The sequence below is a fragment of the Schistocerca serialis genome, unplaced genomic scaffold, assembly GCF_023864345.2.
Source record: "Schistocerca serialis cubense isolate TAMUIC-IGC-003099 unplaced genomic scaffold, iqSchSeri2.2 HiC_scaffold_1402, whole genome shotgun sequence".
Lineage (NCBI taxonomy): Eukaryota > Metazoa > Arthropoda > Insecta > Orthoptera > Acrididae > Schistocerca > Schistocerca serialis.
In genome coordinates, this window is record NW_026047628.1 from 71,667 (window position 1) to 96,467 (window position 24,801).

The following is a 24,801-nucleotide window of genomic DNA, read 5'->3' on the forward strand; positions in this document are numbered from 1 at the left end:
AGGGACGCAGTATTGAGACATTATTATTATTATTATTATTATTATTATATTGCGGAGAGTGGGCTCCAATTTATGATAAGGAGAAAAACTGTATCATTATCATTGACTGTTGGTGTCGAGCAACCTAAACTGTTCATCAAAGGGTTTCGATGGAACTTGGGAGTTAGGGTTCAGGCACTCGCATATACTCCACATCAGAGTGTGAATGAGTGGTGAATGCGAAATAAAACTGTGAACAAAGTTACGTTAAATAAAACAGAAGAAACAAGACAAGTTGGTCGTATCTGTTGTTATTCCATGAACTGTAACATTTCTTATCGTTGTACAAAGCCTTTATAGACGATCGTTATAACAATTTGCTTCGAAGGGATCTCGTTACGAGTTAAGTTTTGGGGACCTGGTCAAGAGGGGGTATTTCGTAGATCTTAACTACTGTAGCTATTCTGGAATCAGGTGCTACCGTGACCGTTGTGTGTGTTCAATGACTTATGGTTACCATAGCTCATGCTCTAAGATCGACGCGCCTTTCCACTTGGTATAACGGTGCCTCACGGCAACAACGACAACGCCGACGACGAAGGAAGATACGGTAGACTTTCTTTCCTGAGAGCGCAGTAGTTGTTTCCGTTGCACCACTTCAGGTTTACTGTAACCCTTGGACCATCACATTGACGGTGAAGCACAGTTTTTGCATCGGCATTGAATACAACATGCACCATACCGACTTCTGTCAGGCGAGTAACGGTGCTAACGGCCTTTGCTTGGAACCTTTCCGAGGAGTGTCATATTTTCTTCCGACGCACCACTGCACGTTTACCGTAACGCTTGGAATATCACATTGACGATGAAACACTAAAATTGCGTCGGAATTGAATACAACAGCCACCATGTCGACTTCTGTCCAGAGGAGTAACACTGCAAACGGTCGCTGGTTGGAACCTTTCCTTTGAGTGCAGTAATTGTTTCCGTTGCACCACTGCACGTTTACCGTAACCATTAGACCACCACATTGACGATGAAACACTGAAAATGCATCGGGATTGAATACAACAGGTAACATGTCGATTTCTCTCCAGACGAGTAACGCTGCCAACGGTCTCTGCTTGCAACCTTTTCTAGTAGTGACGTGTTTTCTTCCGATGCACTACTGCACGTTTACTGTAACGCTTGGAATATCACATTGACGACGAAACATTGAAATCGCATGGGCTTGAATACAACAGGGACCATGCTGACTTCTGTCCAGGAGTGTAACGCTGCAAGCAGTTCTTTGCTTGGAACTTTCATGGGAGTGCAGTAGCAGGTTCCGATGCACTACTGCGCTTATTTTTTAAAATATTTTTCTATTGAGATTTTCAAATATTGCTGGCTGCTTTGAATAAGGTTATTTTTACTTGTGTGGTCATAGTGTCTTTAGCTGCTGTACAGTTATTCATAGATTTTCAACCAATCTTCACTACTGCTAAAAAATATCGTCATATTAGTACAACAACTAGGTTACTCGATCTTTTGCACCTTTGAATCGTCACTACTAGTCTTCCCTCTGCTACAGCTACGTCTCTCTCGGGATTTACTGTTGGATCACAAAACTCACTTCAATAATTATGTAAATATTATATCAGTGAGCATCTCTCTGCTACAGTTAACTGTTTTGAATTGCCCAGGAGTGTAACGCTGCAAACATCGACTGCAAATGATACGATAACTGTCATGCTGGAGGCAGGTATCTTGAATTACACAATTGTAATACCTAAACTTCAAACAGGGATATATTTATGTTGTCTGTGTGTGATGGTAAAACTGTTCATGTTGGCAACAACGTTTGGTGAGTATTTTCCCAATTTTTTATGGTTTTGTCCTGTTTATGCCATAAAGAGTGAAAAAATCAGGGGCGTTTGTTTGGTTTCAGAGCTCTCTGGTAGTAGTAATTTGTTAGTTATGAGTTCCAGAGGGAAATTATTATGGTATTTCTTCTATAGAATTGCAGTCTCTTGCTTGTATGTATAACAACATCCTTCTGAAATACTGTAGCTTTCAAATCAAATTTCAACACTTTATTTCTCTTTCCTGTTTTCTTCATTTTCTACAGACGCAAAGTGGAAACATTTTTTTTAAATTTTTTCTCAAGCTGAAGAGTGGGGAAAGTTTGAAATATAGAATACTCAATATACTAGATTATGTTTGCGTTCTTCTGTAAGTAGCCTTGATTCTTCGTGTTTCCTGAGTATGAAACCACTCATATCAGCCACTTTCCCTATACTTTCCTCGCCAATGACAACAATCACGATTCATATTCCCCATCAGACATCTCTCCTTCTATTTTGGAATATCAACTAGCATCTGGTGTTGAATCACATGAAGAGCCACAAAAATGAGCAAATGTTAATATGAAGCAATTAAAGCCAACTGAGGGTAACAAAGTTCAGAGCTATTGTAGACAGCCAATGAAGGTGACATTATTGATGTGCACCCCTTTAAAGAACAGAATTTAGAGACACAGGAGATACACTTTCAAGGAAAAGCAACGCCATAAAAATTATATGAACATTGATAACATTGGGATATAAATGTTTTCAAAATCAGGTACCACTGCAAAAATGCTACATTTCATCCAGGGAACTCGATGTTCCAGGAGCTTACATGAAATATCCATGTTGAGACAACTGCAGAAGTAAATGTCATAAGAAGTTTGTCCATGCAGAAAGGCTGAACATTTTTTAAAGATATTACAAATTAGAGATGTATGAGAGAAATAGAGGCTTTATTTGCAGTAATTCAGGCAAGCTAGCCCATGATTGAACTCAAAAAGGAACTTAACTGTTGCTATGAGGAACAGATCGAATCCAAGTCTGCAAGACCATGTTTCTGAATAAACTTGGAATCTGTTAAGGTGTTGTGATTACAGCGATGAAGAAAGGAGCATTCGAAAACACAAATGAGGAAGGCAGAAGAACGATCATCTGAGGAAATTTAGTTCACCAAAAATTTGGGATGGTTTGAGGAATCAAGCTTAAAGTTTTTCAGTGGCTCAGTATTGGTACTTTCACTCTGGAAAAACATTCCTTAGATTGTCACTTAACATCACACTCATTTGCTCCCTGTACAAATCTGTGCATACATACAATATTTACAGAAAGAGAGTTTCAGAGGATTATAGTCTTTGTTTTCGTCATCCCAAAGAAAGATCAGTGATGCCTATACATGGCCTAGAGTACTGCTATGGTCCATAACGATGTACTTACAACTAATTATGAAGCTCACCTTTTATAAAAATACAGGGCTCGAGAGGAGAAGAAACAAGACATGGAGTGAGCCCAAAACTTATATAGGACTTCTTTAAGCTGCAACTTCTGTTTCCAGCACGTTTTGTTGACAACAACTGATTCCATCAACAATGGTTTGTTTTATAAGCAGCGACTGAATTTTTTGAAATTTTTCAGACAATGACATCAAGTCAAAACAAGAAGAGAGTTTCATGTACTCGGAAATACAGGGAAAACGAGGAAGATGTGAGATAGCAATCTGTTTGTATGGATGTTGAAGTCTCTACCTGCAATGGTAAAACTCATTTCAACGATTGTTGTGGAGGACAGAATCTAAACAAATTTGTTGCTGCAATGTTCTCGTCTGCTATTCAGGAAATATCTAACCTAGAATTAACCCATCACTGGAAAATCTAACCTAGAATTCATTGATTTAAATTCATGTTTATTCATCACGGTGAAATGGAATGTATCTCATTGCATCTGGCAGTCACTACAGAATTTTAAAGAAGTTGGTAAAAGTGGACTGGCCTGCTGACTGAAATACTATTGCTGAAAATGCAAGAAGAAGGTGGTGACAAACCTTATATTGTTCGTGAAACAACCCGTGAGAATATTATCAACTGACAGTATCATGTGATTTGTTACATTGCAGTTACAAAAGAAGATGTGAACAGGAAACCAGTCAGATGGTTAAGACCGAGTGAGGTGGTGTAGTGGTTAACACACTGGGCTAGCAATTGGGAGAACGATGGTTCAAACCAGTATCTGACAACAGAGATTCAGGTTTTCCGTGACTTCCCTAAATCGCTCCAAGCAAAAGCCGGGATGTTTCATTTGAAACGGCACGGCCAATTTCCTTCCCATCCTTAACACAATCCGAGCTTGTGCACTGTTTCAATGACCTTGGTGTCGATGGGACGCTAAAACTAATCTTCCTTCCTACTTCGGATTGGAATGTCATAAAACAGCGTCCATTTGTTATGCGATTTAAAGAAAACTTTAACAAAGAGTTTAGGGCTCATAACTGTAACAAGAAAACAGAAACATCAACAAGATCTCACTGTCAAGCGCCTTGTACATGCCCGTCCTGCCTGTAACAAAGGAAAATTAGAACGATTTGATGTCCCTGTTCAGATCAGTGCTTCGCATACGGTACAGTGAAGATGTAAAATTCCAAGAAATTTCCAGACGCATTTCTTCAATAACAGCTATTTTAAGTTATCTAGTTGTTGCACTAAAATAGTGATAAGGATTTACTAAAGAGATAGAATATCCTATGGAATTTAATTTTCGCATTTTATCTTTCCAGCTTTTCCATACTGCTTATCTCATAGCTCACGGCAAAGTGCTTTGTCTTGCTGCAAGCTCTTTGGTTCAGCTGGTTTCAGTGGCGTACTGTGTAGTCAGCTGCAACCTTGTGCCCGTGGTTTTGCTGAAATATTTGTGTGCTATTCTCCAGGTAATTTGTGAACTGCAAACAAGAATAAATGAAGAGAATTGTTTTGGAACTAGGTTAACACGGTACTTCATTTCTATCACAATAACCGTTGAGTTTGAGGAGTGTAATAGTTCGCGAATATCTTGTGATGACGCTGTGGCAGCTATGTTTGAGGCAGCTGTCTTAAATTTTTTAGTGGGTACATCAGGATGAGATTTTATTCTGTATTTAATTGTGGTCACGTCACCTATAGCGTGGTTGGTGACGGTGTGTGAATGTTGTACTTTTTCAGGTTATGTTCATAACAGCCAAATACCTGAGTTATTAGGCTTGTTGTTTTTGGCTTGTCCTGTAAAATCGCTACGTGTACCTTCGTAAAAGAAACGGCTGAGATTGTGACGTGTTGCCAGTAGCATTTTGTCTGTGACTGACGAAACAACGTGGAAGTTCAAACATTCGCAATGTTAGTACGGTTATGTTGACTTACTTAGCTGTAGTAATGATTGTGATGATAATTTACTGTGATGTGATGTAGACATATAGCGGCTCCAGATTGTAGGACTAACGTAAGCATTTTTTGTTTCGAGTTTCCACAGTTACATTATTTCATGGTTTGATTATGTTCGCATGAAAGGAAATGCTGTAATTCTGTGGCACTTTGTTAGTTTTCACTTATTATTCGTGTTTCTAGTATTCGTCTAATCGTATGTAAGTACCAGTTTGTTGTAGTGTGTGGGTTTTAATGGAGTTCTGTATAAGAATACTGTAACATTATTTTGGAACTGGCGAAATACGATATACAAATTAACTGTAATTCGCCTAACATAAACCATTACATGTCATCAGAATTTAATAGATTACAGTTAGTAAGAAGTCGTTTCAGTAAATCAGTTGTGTAAGAAAATACTAACCAATGTTTAATCTTCATGGTAATCAAGAATGAGAACATTCACACTGCAGTGTGCAATCTATGGTACATGCATATGGTTTTCTTTAATAGCAGGTCAAGATGCTAAAACGATATTTACTGTAAATGGATTATACATTCGTGAATAAATACAGATGAAGAAAGTTTCAAGGTAATATCTATGTTGAAAAGGCATATTCACTGATAAACAATCAGTATGTCCAGATTTTCATCATGTTCCCATAAGACTGAAATTAACGCAACAAACAAAATGTATAAAGAAATATTTGGTGTTATTAAGTAATTTTGATTGAATCTATTGACTGCTTTGATTGTTCTTAATGCTGAAGTTTGTGCATGCACAAAAAATACGTCTTCCATAATTGTTACAATAGGGCAGTGTCCATAAGCCAGTGTTACAAAGGAGCAGTAGCAATTGTAAATACTCAGTTTCCAGTACGTGTTACATTATGATTGTTTTTTTCTCTTCATGACCTGAGAAATGGAAGCTAGTTTATATCACTAAACACACTTTTCCTCAGCTACTTCAAATCTGTTTCCTATGTAGTCACCCATTTGCATGTAGTCACCCATTTGCTGCATCCAATAGATGAGTGAAAATACTGCCATTGAGCTATACTTCATGGTAATAACGGAAAACAAGTACAACTGTTCTTATATGATTACTTTCCTTTTTCAGACTGTAGAACTGAAGTCATGGACCAGGAGCCAACAATGTGGATAAAAAAAGAGGGAACAGATGAAATAAAAGCTGAGTTATGTTTCATGGTAAGTGGCTTATTTTTATTTCATAAGTGTTTCATTAACTTCTGTGTGCAGTATGGTGTGTGAATACATACAATTGATGTCATACTGCTGTAAACATGAGTAATTGTTTACTAAAAAACTGATGAACTTTGTCTGAAATTACATTTTGCGCAGTGCATTGAAATAGTCCGTGGAAATACGGAAGCGTCCGATCCCACCCGTCTGCTTTGACCCATGACGTCACAAATATGGCGGAAACAAAAACAAACACACACACATTCCACAAGAAGCCTAATGACACTAACGGGACAAGTGTGGGAAATGGGGTGTTTTGGGTGGGGGCAAACTAAATATAAACAAATTTAGACGCCTTGCGTAGCTACAACGTGTAAGTGAAGACAGCCATGCATGAATACCCACCCACCTCCCCAGGGGTCGTAACCCCTGCAACCCATAGAAGATAAAGATGCTTCAGTAGCTGATTAGTGTTTTTTGTCTTTTTTTAAAAAAAAATATCTCACGGGATAGAACGAACAGATCAGAAAGATAAATATAATAAACTAAAACAGAAATTCGAGGAAACAGATAATTAAAATAAGTAATAAGTGTTTTTAAATTTTAAAAAAAATCTCACGAGATAGAACGAACAGATCAGAAAAGTAAATAAAATAAGGTAAAACAGAACTGGAGACAGCCACACTCAAACAGAACTCCGCGCCGTCATGACGTCACACACGACAACACCCTTACGTCACGGGTCAAAGCCGACGCGTTGGATCGGATGCTTCTGTCGACCCATAGTCCTTATATTAAACCTCACATAGAATTGAGCGAGATTTTCTATTTAATGTTCAGTAAACATGGAAAACTTTTTTAATGCACAACCCAACTATACTGATAAACTGGTTGCCTTAAAGTGGGTATATTCTGCTCTGATACACTTCTTTTAAATCAGAATGTTAATGTGCAACTCACAAATAACTGACTATTGTGAATGTTAGCAGTGCCATTAAATTTATAAATGGTATGGGTGCAGTTAACGCATTATTGCAGCGTACCATGGAACGGAATGAGAATTGTAATTTATTTATTGATGATATAAAATTATTTGTAAATAATTTTGAAGTGACATTCGCATGGTCACAAATCTGAGAAGTACACTTACAGTACTATTAACATTAGGTGTTGACTTTGAATATGTGAACAACGTGTAAGTAGGACTGTCAGCAGTAATGTTAAATTTCAGACAAATATCACATGGAAGCATACATTTACACAGCTTGTAGGTGCAGAACAAATTTGTATGTCGGCAGCAAAGTTTTGATGAAGCCATGGGGTTACACATTAAATATTGACAGGTTTGTTCATAACCACTTTCTGCATTTGCTGCAAGTTGTTGCATGTTTTGTTTATGAAACTGCCAGAATGTTACAATTAGTGGTGTAAATAATCTTACATATACATGTCACTTAAAATCTGATGCAGCGCAGCCATTTGTAGGGTATTCAGTTATCAGCAGGCAAACAAATTCACGTGGTGCCACTAGTAATTTTATTCTGCCAACTAGAAATGAGGGTCCTGATACAATCACGCAAACTACTTTGTACAGTCTGTGCTGAACGTCTGATTCAACATCTCTCTTGGGTGCAACTGCAGAAGTACTGTGATAACATTTGCATTTGAATATGTGAGTGCTTCGTTATAGTTTCTACGAACTATGTGATCAGCTTGCAATTCATCTGACAAGCAGTATCACAACAGTAATCCTAACCCATCACTATGAGGAAACGATAGGAAAGTAAATACACTAAACTTTATTAATTGCAATAAGAGAGGTTAGACCCAACATAGTTCAAGCTTTGGCTTTGACACCTGACGTAGTGATGGTTTTGCATACAGAATATGGATGCACAACACACATCATGTGAATGAAAAGCAATTTGAAGAGTCATTGGCCTTGGACCTGAACCTGATAACTATTCAAAGGCTACAAGGTTAAAATGTGGTGCTAGACCCCCTCCCCCTTCAAATATTGGTTGTGGTGAGAGACTGATCCATAGTGCAGCTCAGGGCCTAGCCTAGGTTGAAAGGTGGCAGTGTGGCTGTGAGCTGACAAAGCCTAGAAATGTGAAAGCCAAGTAAAGGATGTGGTAACAAATTAACCAGTAGCACAGCCTAATGTTTATCAAAAAACCCAAACGGTGCCCAGAATGTAACTTTTACATACAAGAAGTGTTCTCTTACATTGTGTGCAGTGTTAGTTTGACTGAACTTCCCTATGACTTTGAGCGATGCATGTAGACATATCAGATGAAAGTCACCTTCTTTGCCAAATTAATTAAAACTTAATTTTTGGTTGGTGTATATTTTGGGCATGAGGACATGCTGGAAAGTAATGGCTCAAATTTTTTATTTGAAAGTTATCGAAGCATTTTAATTAAAACAAACTTTATAAACATTTTACATCTCTATTCTTCATGTTTATATATTTATTTCAAACAGTCACCGTGTCACTGAACACCTTTCTCCCAATAAGACACCAGGTTGTTGGTGTCGTCACTGTAGAATGTTTGACTTTGTTGGCAGACCCACATTCTCACCTCTGCTCACACCAATTCATCACTATCAAAGTGAAGTCCTTGAAGGTGTTCTTTAGGTTTTGGAAACAGTTGAAAATTCATTGCCTCAAACCGGTTCACTATGGAGGATGATCAATAATAACAAATCAAAGGTGTCAGACTGTTGCTGGTGCAAAAGAAGTTGTGTATGGTCTGGCATTGTTGTGCTGAAGGAGAGGGTGCTCCACGTGTGGATGAATTATTTTAATTTGTGCTCTGTGTTCTGAGGTTTTTCTCACGTGCTGACACGGTTAAATAACACAGACCCATGTTACACACTGCAGTTCAGAACTCTCCAGCAGGAGGGTGCTGCATATTGTCAGCAAAGTGGTAACATCAACAGAGTAATATGCATGACAACTGATATTAAGAACAGAATCAAAATTTTGCAGACCTTTTCTGGTATGCCCTTGTAATAAATTGATGCATTTGACAGTTGCCTCGAATGTTGTGGAATGGTTCCCTTGACATTGCCCAGCTCTCATTTTGAAGTAACAATACTAAATCCATATACACATCAGCCAAAACATTATGACCACTGATCTGCTATCAATGTAAACGCATCCAGGCAATAGCACCTCACCTTGTCTCCTAGTCACACATGCACAGTACATGGAGTATCAGTGAGCATGCTGTCTGGGAGTAAAATAGGGAATGCACTCGATCTATCAGAGTTTGACCAACAGCAGATTTTGATGGCCTGAAGGCTTGGGATGAGAATTTTGAAAGCTGCACAGCTTGTTGGGTGTCTGAGGAGTGCTGTGGCAGTTGTATCCAACACATGCAAAACAAAGGTGAAACCATGTCCAGACATTGTGGTTGGGCAAGTACCCCTAGTGACAGATGGTAGACATCATAGACTGGGAAGACTGATAAAACAACACATGAAGCAAACTGTGGCATAACTAACATCAGACATTAATGCTGGGCAGAGTACAACTGTGGCTGAATGCACAATGCTCCAAACACTCCTAATGATGAGACTTGGCAGCTGATAATCCACAAATGAGCCAGTGTTAACACCATCACATCGAAAACTACAACTGAAACAGGCATGTAACTATTGGTGCTGGATGTTGGCACAATGGCAGAGTACTGCATGGTCTGATGAATACTGATACCTTCATCATGCATTTGTGGGGTGTATTTCCATCACCCACAAGGGGAGCAGGCCCTTGACTCCTGTACTGGTGGGGCCTGCATTATACTCTGGGAAATGTCCATGTGGGCACCCATGGTTCTAGTGGAGCTCGTGCAAGGCACAATGTCAGAAAAGGAGTATTGTAAACTGGTTGCAAAGCACATCCACCTGTTCTGTTGTTGTTGCAATCTCCAGTCCTGAGACTGGATTGATGCAGCTCTCAGTGCTGCCCTATCCTGTGCAAGATTCTTCATCTCAGGGTAACTACTGCAATCCACATCCTCCTGAATCTGTTTAGTGTAGTTGTGCCTTGATCTCTCAACGATTTTTACCTTCCACCCTTCCCTCCAATACTAAATCGATGATCTCTTGATGCCTCAGAACGTGGCCTACGAAACAATCCCTTCTTCTAGTCAAGTTCTGCCACAAATCCATCTTCTCCCCAGTTCTATTCAGTGTCTCCTCATTAGTTACATGATTACCCATCTAATCTTCAGCATTCTTCAATAGCACCTTGTTTCAAAAGCTTCTTTTATCTTCTCGTCTAAACTAATTATCATCCATGTTTCATTTCCATACGTGGATATACTCCATTCAAATACTTTCAGAAAAGATTTCCTGACACTTAGCCGCATACTTGATGTTAACAAATGTCTCTTCAGAAATGCTTTCCTTGCCATTGCCAGTCTACATTTTATATCCTCTCTACTTCGACCATCACCAGTTATTTTGCTCCCCAAATGGCAAATCTCATCTATTACCTTAAGTGTCTTATTTTCTAATCTAATTCTGTCATCATTGCCTGATTTAATTAGACTGCATTACATTATCATTGTTTTGCCTCTGTTGATGTTCATCTTGTATCCCGCTGTGAAGGCACTGTCCATTCTGTTAAACTGCCCTTCCAGATCCTTGGCTGTCTCTGACTGAATTACAATGTTGTCAGTAATCGTCAAAGTTTTTATTTCTTCTCCCTGGATTTTAATTCCTACTCAGAATTTTTCTTTTGTTTCCTTTATTGCTTGCTCAATATACAGATTGAACAACACCAGGTATAGGCTAAAACCCTGTCTCACTCCGGTCCCAACCACTGTTTCTGTTTCATACCCCTCGACTTTTATAACTGCTATCTGGTTTCTGTACAAATTTTAAATATAATTTCGCTCTCTGTATTTGATGGCTACCACCTTTCAGAGTTTGAATGAGCCAGGACCTGACTAAGAGCTTGTCAGTATGTAAACTAAATTCCCAATGTTCAAAATAAAATGTGAATTTCTCGAGGGCAAACAGAACCGCCAAGACTTCCCATTCATACACAGAATATTTCATCTCCACAGGTGAAAGTATTAAGGTCCATAGGCTATTGGGCATCAACCTGCCACACACCCCTTCCCATTCTGCCCCTGCAGGATGACAGCTGCCACTTTCTACTCCAGAAGAATTAGGGGTGTCTCTGAGAGAACAGTAGCTCAAAATTGGGTATGGCTGATACTGGTGGTTTACTAAGTGCCACCTTAATGGCTTCATAAGATTCCAGATGACTTCCATCCCATTTGAAATTTCTTAAATCATTAAGGCATCTCACTAATTTAGTAAAATTGGGTACAAACTTTCGAAAAATTGTCATGCCCATGAACCATGCCACACCTTTCTTATTTCTAGGAGCTGCAAGTTTTCACAAATCACTAGTATGCTCCTGTCAATTCTAATGCAATCAGTGGATCTAGGATGTTCCAAGAATGAAATGTATGTGCCAGTTTGATTTGAGATGGTTTCACAGTGTCTCACCTCCCTGTGGTAAACCAGGACTGCCTCAAGATGTTGATGTTCAGACAGATTAGAACTGTAAATAACCATGCCATCTAGGTAATTATAGGCACACTTCAACATGAAATCATCCATAACACAATCTAGAAGGCAAGTCATATGGGCAACCCCCATTGACAAACCAAAGTGCACCCTGTTAAAATCTTAAAGGTTCCAGTCTGTGCAGAAGGCAGTAATATGCTTGGAATCATCTGTTAACATGGTCTGATATGTGAGATTGAGATGCAGGACAGTAAAATACTGAGCCTGACTAAACCAAGTAAAAGAATTATGCAGATTGAGAAGTGGCAGAGATTCCAAAACTACCTTCTCATTAACCACATAACCTACAACTGTATGAAACACCCCACTGCTGCCCATAGATACTGAGAATATGGCAGAAGCATAGGTTGAGGTCCTGATGACCCCATTGAACAACATATTATTAATCAAAGCACATACACATTTCATCTTTGATGGAGAAAGCCTCTGAAGATCTTGCCTCTCTGAAATGTCATTTCTAAGGTGAATCTTGTACTGGATTACATTGGTGACATCCAATCTGTTAGTTAATATCTGTGGTAAACAATCAAGAACTTCCAGTACCAGCTTCACCTCTACTGGACCAAGGTGACTGAGCTCAAATTGTGAACATTGTGGTAACACACTATGAATTCCTTTGGCAACCTGACAGCAGCACAACGTGAACTTTTTCAGCTGGCTTAAATTTAAAATAAACAACCCTGGCTTGACAGTCTAACACCAACCCACTACCACTTACAAAAACACACTGCAAAATTAAGTTCACTGAAAGATTTTTAGTTACTGTCCACTTCACAGGCCAAGAAAATTTTCAAATACTCAGTTTTGCCAACCAGAGGCAACATCTGCCCAGTGAGAGCTCAACATTGGGAGGACGGATGCAAACAAGGCAATTCACAGGTATGGTGGAACTCCAAATACCACAGATAATCCAAAAAGGAAACTGAACTACCAGAGTTGAGGAGAGTGCACACTGGTTCCTGGTTAAGTTGTACCCAAAGGTAAGGCAGGGCTTCCCCTGCTTTGGACTTGGCACAGAGACAGCACTTTGGCAGTAGAACACTGCCGTGCCTCTTCCATTCCTTGTGATGCCAGCTGTTTGACTCCCCTTCCACGGAACTGGACATAGCGATGCGAAATGCCCCTCTGTTACACCGGAAACACATCCTATGCTGGACTCGCATTTGGGAGGACGACGGTTCAATCCTGCATCTGGCCATCCTGATGTAGATTTTTGGTGATTCCCCTATATCACTCCAGGCCAGTGCCGGGATGGTTCCTTTGAAAGGGCACGGCAGACTTCCTTCCCCATCATTCCCTAATCCGATAAGACCAATGACCTCGCTGTCTGTCTCCTTCCCCAAACAATCCAATCCACATCCTATGCTTCTTCCTTACATGTTGTCCCCTTTTAAATTACCTGGAATCTCAATCCCCATTCTGATAATGACACTTAAATCCACATCACTGCTGGCTTGTAAAACTCTGGCTTCAATAGCGGACACCAAAGCCTCTAATTCAGCAAGATGTGCATTTATTAGTGAAGGTCCTGTGGCTGCATTTTCTCTAATGTATTGTTGAGTATTTGTATCTCTGTGACTAGCAATTCCAAGGATGGAATGGTCATATGCATTCATCCATGTACATAGGTAAAGGTTCACGAGGAAACTGCACTAACCATAAATGTTTATGCTTGAGCAGCCTTTTAATTAGAGGTTGCAATGTCAGCCCGATAATTGATTTCCACAACTTCCTCGATGTTGTACTTCATGTAAAATTAGACTGAAAACACGGCTTAACATGAGGTACAGTGCCTGGACAACAACATTATTGGAGATGGCCAAAGTGTCGGCATGAAACATAGATTTGACCATGATCCACAGGATATCACCTGTCTTTAAATTCTAAATTGAAAGTTCCATTATAGTTTCAAGCAGTAACATTATTTGGTAAGATAATTTCCCAAATGAATTCCCCTCTGGTCCATAAAGGTGTCTGGAGCATTACTACTACTACTTCCAGCAGTTATCTGTTGGTGGGAGAATCTTGTTCACCACCTATTGCTCCTAATTTGTCTAAATCAAGGTGGCTGACCCCACTTTGCAAGTCATGCACCTGCCCCTGTGACTGCAGAACTAATGTAGCCTGCTCAGAATAGAGATTACATTGTGGAATACCCCACAAGTGATCCCAATGGATCAATTGCCCCTGAATTGTATGTATTTGCTTATGGAGGGGCTGACTACTTCATAAACATTCTACATTCTGACACAAGGTTGTCATGGCCAGAGCTCAGTCAGCTAGTGCAACATACACACCAGTTGATAGGTTTAGATTCAAACTTTCCACCTTCGCAAACTAAAACTCAGAAAATGTTTTAATAAATGAACAAATAATTATTTGGAAACAGATGGCTCTTAAAGACAACACAGAAGCATAACTCAACTCATAGGTTAAAACTGAATAGCTATCCTGGAAGACAGAGCAATTTATAGTTGCCTCAGGACCCTGTGCACCACTGTGGGTTCAACTAGTGACGGGAATTTTTCGGATGAGTCCGGTGACCAGCGTACTGATGGAGGCTGGTGTCCCTCCATTCCAGATCAGATGAGTACAACTGCTCGCCAGTTACGCAGCACAAATTGGTAGTTACCCTGAGCATCAGAATTACCGTCTCCTTGTTCCGCCTACGGCAGTCCATCTCCCGCATAGGCGGCCCAGATCTGGGCTAATGATTGCAGTTCATGTGCGGACCCTTTGCTCCAAACTGGAGTCCTTCCCTTTACCACTTCTACTTCAGGTCCATTCACATATGCCTCCATGGTGTATGCCTTGGCTGCAGCTTCGCCTGGACCTTTCACATGGACCTACGGACTCCATTAACCTTGCGGCTCTCTGCTGTCACTTCCTCTCAATTCTTGACGTGTTCCAGGGCTCTGAAGTGGTTTAGACTGCCAGCTCGATGGCTGATGGTCGCTTTTGGCTTTGCATACGTGCACAGCGGCCATATTGAACAGATTTCTTACCTGAGGGCTTCAGTGTATTCACTGCAGAGCTGGTGGCCATTTCTCGTGCAGTTCAGTATCTCCATTCATGCCCTGGGGAGTTTTCTTTTATGTACTGACTCCTTGAGCAGCCTACAAGCTATCATCAAGTGCTACCCTCATCATTCTTTGGTAGCTACCATCCAGAAGTCCGTCTATGCCCTGGAATGGTCCAGTCATTCAGTGGTGTTTGCCTGTACCCCTGGACACGTCAGAATCCCAGGAAATGAACTTGCTGACAGATGGGCCAAACAGGCTACACGGAAACCTTTTCTGGAGACAGGCATCCCCGCAACTGACCTGTGTTCGTTATTACGCCGCAGGGTTTCTCAGCTTTGGGAGATGGAATGGCAAAATCTCAGTACACACAACAAACTGTGAGCCATTAATGGAACCAAGAATGTGTGGAAGTCCTTGATGAGGGCATCCCGCAGGGACTCTGGTTCTCTTGCAGGCTCCGCATTGGCCATGCATGGGTGACCCACGGCTCCCTCCTGTGCCGTGAAGACCTGCCACAGTGTCAGTGTGGTGCCCGGTTGACAGTGGCCCATATTCTTCTATTGTGTCCTTCTTTGGCTGCCCTGTGATTTCGTCTTTTGTTGCCAGACAGTGCCTCATCGGCTGATTTGGGTTTATGTTTCATCTGTGAGGGCGAGTTTTATCATTCTATCTGAGTTTTAGTGCCTGACCTTTGTCCCTCTGTGTCCTCCACCCTAGTGCTTTTAGGGTGAAGGTTTTAATGTGTTGCAGGGTGGCAGGCTTTTTATTTTTGTGGTCGGCCAGCCACTGTAATCTGCTTTCATGTTTTACTCTCTTCTGTTTCTAGCATCTCTGTTGTTCTCTTGTCCTCTTTTGGTCCTTTTAGTGTTCATTGCCTTTCCTTCATTCTTGTTGTGTTCTCTTTCTTTCTGTTTTGTGTTATGTCTCATCTAGTTTATGCTTGGACTTGTGGCATTGTTTTATTAGGACCAATGATCTTGTAGTTTGGTCCCTTTCTCTGTGTTTGAAACCAACCAACCAACCAACGTTAGCAGCCACAGTATGATGAACACACCGTGAGTCCAGGTCCAAAACAGTGTGCCACAGCAGTAGAAAACTGCAGCAGATTAGGGAGCATCTAAATTTTACTGTTATTCTCACTTAATACAATCACATGACCACAGTATTTATGCAGATCAATGGATTCATCAGATGATTCTCATCAAAAACTTGGTCTAAGGCTTAACATGGTCACACTTCAGTGTTCAGGATTACCAAATCATCGAATCCACTGCTGAACATGGGGAATTGAATAGAAATAACAAACTTGTTTGGTTGCTAGACATTACTCTAACCCCTTCCAAGGCAACACCACAAGGTATTATGTCGTGCAACACAACCCAATTCGGGCAGTTTTTCAGATGAGAAAGCTCCTTGCATAATGTGTCTTCCAGTGAGAAGAACCAACAGCAAATACAGATAGCCAAGACCACACCAATGTTCTGTCTTTTGGTAACTCCTGTGCCTGCAGCTATTAACCTGAAACAACTTTTAAGGGCTACCAGTCACTCCAATCTGTCATGTTTGGCTGAATGGCAAATACTGTCTACATACCCAGTGCAGCTCTACCATGCCCCATGATGCCACAAGCTCCAACCAAAAGAAGTGACATACACCAGGTGTGGGGTGGGAATTCAAAGAGGTACCCTGCCATGGCTGTATTCTATCTATCTTCTGCCCAGCATCTCTCTTCAAGGTACCCTCTTTGCATACACCATGTTGCTTCATTATTTCATTGATACACTGTCTCAAAGTAGAGTGGTCTACTGTGTTTCTATCAGTAAGGTAATTTCCAATCAAAAACTGTTCTTTGGTTGCTAATTATCTAACATTATCAACAAATGATATCAGTTTAATGATTTTCAGTCTTGATATGTTGGTGCTGCTCCATCAATGTTTCCAGAACTTTGTCTTCTTTTGAGATCAGCAAGTAAAACCCATAGTTTAGATGCATTGAATGGGACTGGTTTAGCCTGTAGCCTATGCTCTCTTTTTTGCACTGTTAGGAATGTGGTTGCCCCACCAAAAGGAATTCATGAAGTTAGAATAGTAGTAAGTAGTGTGCCAAGGTAGCGCGTGTGCGTGTGTGCACATTTTTTAAAAATAATTTTGTCACAAATGAGTGTTCAGTGAAACAAAACTGTTCTAGACATTTTATTATTCTGACTGTAAAAGTAATGAGTGATGTTGCACTTGACAGTCCAGTTCCTGCTCCCCCACACAATTGGTGTACACTGTATTGTCATTTGATATGAACAACATTGATTTCATTGTTTCTGGTAGTAGCTGTGTTATTTTTTTTGATTGCACTATCGTTATATACATATGAAGATAATGAATTTAGAAAATGTAATTGAAAACAGCATAGAGAGAAGGCTGAAGTTGAAGATCATAATGAATTTTCAAAGGCATTGTCATTAATCAGTCTTAAAATTTTTTGCTGCCTCCCATTGAAATACACCATAGTGAACTCGTCATCCAGAATTTCGAACTCAAAAGAAAATACTTAACCAGAACTACTATTTAGTTATTAATTAATATGGCAGTTGGGCTTCATATATGTGATACATTTTATATAATGTGGGAGGACTGTAACTGCTTAAATGTACTCATTACAGTTTGTTTATTTTTACCACAGGCCCAAGTTTACCCATTCAGCATGAATGTTAAAGAAGAGTTGGAGGAGAGTGCGAATAAAGAGGTAATCTTAGAATTTATGTGACTGCATGGAATTAATCATTGTTGAGTTGTGGTGAAAATGAGATGGTTATCAATTGTGTGTGTGTTCACTTTAGCAGTCCTGTTTTTACTTTAGGGTAAAGATGACAACACTTACAGTATTATAGTATGCCCCAGGTAGGAAATGAGGAAACAGGTAAAACAGAATATTTTGTTACACACTACCCCAAATTGATTTAAACGTCTTTGAGCAGGTGAAGTAGTTTAACTTGTGAGTTTGTAGAATTGCTTCTTTACATTATAAACACAAATAAAAATTGCATGAGATTGCATTGATAAAGTTATATGAAAATTGGTACCAAGTCCCAAGAGTCAAGCTATGATTTTCTGTTTTAACGAGTAGTTCCCTTAATGGTTCAATGTATGTGAACTCCAGCAATGGATGTTTTTATTCACCACATGATACTGCTGTGGCATTTACACAATCATTCAAAGAAAATCTACACAAAGTAGTGCAGAAAAAGCAGGTGACCCTAACCTATTGAGTAGAGAGAAAGATGTCCGTGCATACATTGCAAGTGGTATGGACAGGCAGTCTTGTGAAGTACTTTTCAACAGTTTTCTGAAAACTGTTATAAGCTGCTAGTGTAACAGCCCACACAAAATTGAAGTACTTCAGACCTTGTAATTACGAACAGTCATGTCCTTATAGATGGTACAAGTGCTGAGAGGGGTTATTGATCATACCAGGGCAGCAACAATGCTAAATGAAGTTAATGAATCCTTCAAGAAGGCTAGTAGAATAGATTTGCTTGAAAGAGCAGGTAAGTAGTTGTTAGCATCCCATGTAGACAATGAGTGAATGTCATTTACTTCCAACATGATTTACATAGAGGAATATGGGCAAACATTAAATGGACTGTAAATCACACACTGAATAAGCATGTGGTGAGTAACTGGATTACAGACAGGAAAGACTCACTGTGGTTTAATAACAAAATTTGAAAATGCTGCAGAAGCAGACTGTTGTACACTCAGTTCAAAAATCTATGCACAGTGGTGACAGGCAAGAGTTAATGGAAATTCGTGCATCTGTAAAAAGATCTATGCATGAAGCATACAACTACCACCATCATGCATGAGCAACAGATTTTACAGATAACAAGAGACATTTCTGATCCTATGTAAAATCACTGAGTCAGACTTCTATCCAGGCAGTCATTGACAAGTGTGGTGTGGCTTTGGAGGAAAGCAGCTAATTATGAACCCCTCTCTATACTGGATTTTAAAGTTTGTGCAGGAGGATCATAAAACATACGGTTGTTTGACTGACACACAGACTCCTGTGCTGGGGACATAGTAATAGGATCCCTGGAATAGAGCAGCAACTGGAAGAGTTGGAAACAAAATAGTTGCCATGTCCACATTGAATTACAAATCATTTGTCCAGAGAATACTCTACAGCATTGGTCTCTTACTTAGCTTGCAGTTATTGCAAATCACTCACCTAGTGCAAAGACCCAGGTAGCTGGGGAAAAGTTCAGGTGGCTTCTGTATATAAGAATAGTAAAAGAATGTACCTGCAGAATTACAGACAAATATCATAACACTTATTTGCACCAGAGTTACTGAAGGTATCCTCAGTTCGAATATAATTAATTTCTTTGAGACAGAAAAGTTTCTGTTCACAAATCAGCGTGGATTTTGTGCAATACTCATCTTTGTCTTTTGTAAAATTATATACTGTGAACCATGGATGACGGGCAACAGCCTGGATTCTACATTCCTACATTTCCAGAAAGCATTTGACACGGTACCCCACTGCATATTGTTAATGGAGGTATGAGCATATGGAATAGGTTCCCTGATATGTGAATTGCACAAAGACCTCTCAAGTAACAGGGTGTGATGAATGGCAATTGTAGAAATATTAAATTGAATGTAGATGAGTAGGAAAAAAAAATTCATAATGTTAGAATACAATATTGGTACTGTACAGATTGACAATGTGGTCAGTACAATGTTTAGGCATAACATTGCAAAGTGATAGGAGTCACTATCAATGGAAAATAAATTTTTATTCATATCTGATCATTACACATAAAATATGCATGTGTTGTGTATTCTTTTGGACATGTCCAAGGGGACAAACAGTATTTTGATCCTGCAGCCACAATTACTCAGGGGACAAAGGAAGTAGAGACATTAGTTGTCTGTGGGCATTAATTTACATCAATGGGGAGGGTTAAAAATTTGTGCTGGACCAGAATTTGAACCAGAGTATCATGCTGACAAGGCAGATGCACTGACGACTATGCCATCTAGACACAGTGGTCATCACATACGCATGGATTACTCTAGCATGCTTCCTCTCAGACCCAAATTCTCAACTTATTCACTCATCACTGATGCAGTGCTCATGCTCCTGATCCTCATTACACATGGTGTCTCACTGGTCCGTCGAAGAGTTTGTGGTGTACATCTACACTGAAAGGATCATTGACTGACATCACCTTAATTATGTATGTGGTGTCCGTTCTTTTGGACATATCAATGTATTATCACATCCTGTTCCAACAATCCGAACATGTTTTCCTTACTGCACTCCTTTGGCCAGCATTGTGGACATAAATGTGTAATACCGGTATTCCATATTTATGATCATTTCTTGGTAAAACCAATTGTTATGAGGTGGTGTAATTCTGCTTGCTGGGGTCAACCACAAAAATGGGGACAAACATTCAGCCAGTGTGATATTCCTCCTCTCATTGTGCCATTTCAGTCAACACTCACTCATTGTGCAGCAGCATCACTGCATCTGAAGGCAGCAACAATGCATACTGGGAGCATTAAGTGACAATACCAATACCTCGTTTCTTCTACTGGTGTGAATAAAATATACTTATGTTTCAGTAGGTAATTGTGCATCCCTTACAGTGTTCTGCTGGTGCCACATACTGCAGTTTGAACTTCTTAGACAAGCAGTTGCTGGCCATTCAAAACAAACAAAATAAGACTGTTCAATAGACTGCACAAATCTACACGTTACAATTTTGTATGAGATTACATCTCCGAAACGGACTCCTTGCTGCTACATAGGACCCTACCATTTTCCACAGAATATGTAGTGGAGATTACAAAACTAATAAACGGCCTGATCTGAGTCTTAAACTTTGCTCCAAATTAGGTAATAGCTTGTCTCTAAGAAATGTTCATTGCTTCTTCAGCCAACAGCAAAAAGTGAGCCTAGGATGTCCTCTGAGTCCAATCAACAGATTTTGTTGTTGTACATGAGCCATAGTTTGGAGCTGGCCAATAGAACTTACACCAGATCTCGCATGAAACAGTGGTGGATACAGAAAAACCTCAAGGAGGGGGCACTAAATATATCTTGAGCTACCTTTACTTTCACTGTGATTATTTTTTGTGAAGTCACATGAAAAGTTTAAGAAAGTCTTATTTAAACTGATTATACACATATACAAGACAATGGCATCTTATGATACAAAAAAGTTGCAATTGTGTTTCTCATCCTTAAATGACGAATTCTATGCAACTATTCTTCCTAGCGAATTGGTTAATTACATTGTCAGTAGGACAATCGGTGTGAGGCTGAGTGTCCAACATAGATAAGTCATTAAGTCAATCCTTCATCACTGTCGACCTCTGCCATGTTGAAAAACCTCTTTCTACTGTAGCAATAGATGCAGGTAGACAAGCAAATATTTTGTACAGTGTGTGCAAAGTAGGATAGATCTAGGACAGAGAGACAATGCTTGCATAACAGAATCACAGTCATAAAGGGCATTTATGCTTGTTTGCTTGCATTGAAGAATCTGTCCCGTTAGTCTCTTTTTAAACAGTGTGATTCTTCTTCAGAGAATGGTAATTCAGTTAAGCACTGATTCAGTTTCTGTGCCAGATCATTACCATCATGTTTCAGTAGTTGTGAAGGCAAAAGTATGTTGAATTCTAAATGATAAATATTTTCTTCATCAAAACGTTCTCCATGTCAGTCGTAACATGGTCCAGTGTTGTAATAAAAAGTTTTTTTTCCAATATGTCATAGCATCATCATTATGATCACAGTTTTCCCTGTGTCTTTGTCTGCCTGTAAGACAAGGAACACTCATCTCCACATGTAACTGTTCCATAACTGCCTTTACCTCTTTAACAGTACGAGCAAAGTGGCTATCAGCATTAACTCTCATGCCATCATAATCCTTGAACGTCGAATATAATTTTGCTTTTGCCATTGCGACGTCCAAGATAGGGTCTTGTAAGATTTTGCTGACTGGATGTGTTATATGCATAATGTCATGCAGTGTAAACAGAGTGATAAGAAACTCGCAATTAGAAAGGGCTCAAAGGAAAATATTGGTTTTGGCAGCTGTAGTTCTATCCCTCCAACACTGTATTTCTTGAACTTCGCAAACTGTTTGGAGATTAGCTGCGAATTGAATAACAGCATCATGTTGCTCAACCTATCTCATTTGACAATGTGATTGGAGTGAGTGTTGTGTCTCCTCAAGGTTGCGAACCGTTTGCTAGACACTGTAAAGACCGATACTACTTCTTCAATAGTACCAAGTGAGTTTCTCACACTTGTAACTTCATAACTGCAGGAGACAGCAAGGTGGAGCTGATGACTTCAACAACGGTGCTACTTGCACGTTGATAGCTTTCTTTTTTATTGTAGCCACAGCTCCTTTCAATTCTGACATATTAACTGAGCATCAATCACAGTCTATACACACATGGTTCTCCAGGGACTGAGAAAGGCTTTCCATTCCTCTTAAAATTGTAGTACCTAATAATTCACCAATAACACTACATTCATCTTGACACTCTTGAGGTTCATCATCAATGTTTCCACTGAAATCCTTGTCTTTACTGATGTCAATGAAACTCAAAAATCTTTCATGTAATTTGCCGTCACCCTCAACATATCTTGCAGCTAAACTCAGTTGGGTGATGTGTGCTATGTCTATAGTCTCATCGAAGATTATGCTGTAATAACAACAATATTTGATTTCCTCCAGTTATCCAGATAACATCACTGTTTCACAGCATGAAATAAGTTCGTTACATGTTGTTTTACGTATGTGAGTGACATTCGTTTTAGTGGTCTCAAGGTGATATTTTAGTTGCAATGCTCCAGTGTAAATTCTAAATCTTAGAAAAGCTCTAAAGTTTCCCGTGTTACTTACTATAATTTCACAATCATTATCATTTTATAATAGACTCTCACGATCTCTGTCCCCACAGGGGAATATTTTGCTTTCCATGAGATATGATTGTTTTTATTATAGGTACAAGATGGTCTCTGTTTTCCCTAATGCTTTCCATTCTGTCTTGACAATTGATTTATGACATCAAATTTGCGTTCCTTGTGTTGCCAAAAATAATTTTGCTTATGTTGATGCTTCAACATGGTACTTAAGCTGAGTGTGTCTTAAGGTCACCATCTTTGCCAGTAAGTTTGGCAAACTTTGTTAGTGGTTCAGTCACAAGTTTCTTGGCGATAATGGATTTCTTTCCTCCAGCCATTTTATTATTCACAAAAGTTGTACAATTAATGCAAAGAAATCCTTTTCTAACTTGTGAGAACACCAGCCGAGGATACTGTTCAAAATGATTATCATGCACTTGTCTATGTTCAATCCACTGTTCAAAATGATTATCATGCACTTGTCTACATTCAACTTGCTCTCTCTTGTTGTGCTCAGAAGTAGGAAAGATATATCCTTTTCCAGGTTTCCTTGAAGCTGTGAGAAGCTTGTGTTTAATATCATCACTAATTTTTCCTGATGCTAATATATCCAAATAATTGGCAATATCCATGGGATTAAAGAAATCGGTCGATGAACTTTGTTGTGGAAGTTTTGACGAAGTGCTGGCACTGCCTTTACATCTGGCAGTGTTTTTGCAGCTGAATGGTGACTGGAATCACCAGATGTTTGTACTTTTTTCTTTATTACATACCGATCCATTTTATTAGATTGTTAAGATGTAGGTAAAATTAGATACAGTCATTCTTGAATACACACTTCATTTGCACTGAAAAATTCAACACGGGTACATTTAGCACTAAAACACACTCGGCCACACTCCCCATATTTCTATCACTAAGCACAACACTGACTGATGTCTGTGGTAATAGCCAAAAGTGCAGTTGTTCACTTTATCACTTCCAAGTTATTGCGAAGATTGTAGCTTTCAAACTGACTAGCTGGCAGCAACTCTGCTTCTCACATATGTATGTGGCTCAGTTGTTTTGAGAACATTCACTGCCAGAATGTCAAATGACCTTTCGGCCACTTATAAGTCGCACTGGTGATGTCCCCCACCCCCTCCCCCCCCTGAGCTAAGTTTTCAACAGGTGCTTGTCTAAATCATATGGCAGTGGTGGCTACAGCAGGGTCAAGATGAATGACAAAATTAGTAAATGTGGACAAGGGCTCTCACATTCCCACAAACAAGCAAAAGCTAAATACAGATAGAGAAAAGCTTACAGTATTGGTTTCCACACAGAAAGGCACAGTAAAAGAAAATTATTAGCACAAATATAATTATGCACCTGCTAATATTGCTACTGCAGAAGTGCTGTATTTGTTCCACACACATTGCACCACTCAATTAGCTTTTTTTCCTTTACAACAAATGCCACGATAATCTTTCAGTTGAGTGGCCCAAAAATTACATTTTTTATGCAATTCTTTTGTAGGGATAAATTTGTGATATTAGACATGGTGGATGCAGAGAAAGTCCACCCATCAAGTAAGAGATATCAGGAAAATAGTGGAAGAACAAATATGGATGTAAAAAGAGGGAAATTGCTGTAAACTTAACTTGAGTGGCGTGCATAGATATTCACTGACAGCTATAATTCTACCAAGAGTGTGACTGCATCATTACACTATTTGACTTGGAAAAGTGAAGAAGAGTAAACCAGCTGTGGATTTGTACTCTACTGCACATGAAACAAGTGGTCACTGCTTTTTACATCAAAGGCCATTCCTTGTGCCTGTTCATTAACACTGATAATTTCTC

General features: G+C 39.5%; 1 protein-coding gene across 1 annotated transcript in view; it reads left to right on the forward strand.

Moving 5' to 3' along the window:
* Positions 1-4,649: 4,649 nt before the first annotated feature.
* Positions 4,650-24,801, forward strand: part of LOC126442753 (zinc finger protein 665-like) — a 92,750-nt gene continuing 72,598 nt past the window's right edge. The window contains exons 1-3 of the mRNA XM_050090781.1: positions 4,650-4,725; positions 6,312-6,400; positions 17,708-17,770. Coding sequence (XP_049946738.1) covers positions 6,329-6,400; positions 17,708-17,770 — 135 coding nt within the window. The 5' untranslated portion in view covers positions 4,650-4,725; positions 6,312-6,328. The remainder of the gene's footprint in view (positions 4,726-6,311; positions 6,401-17,707; positions 17,771-24,801) is intronic.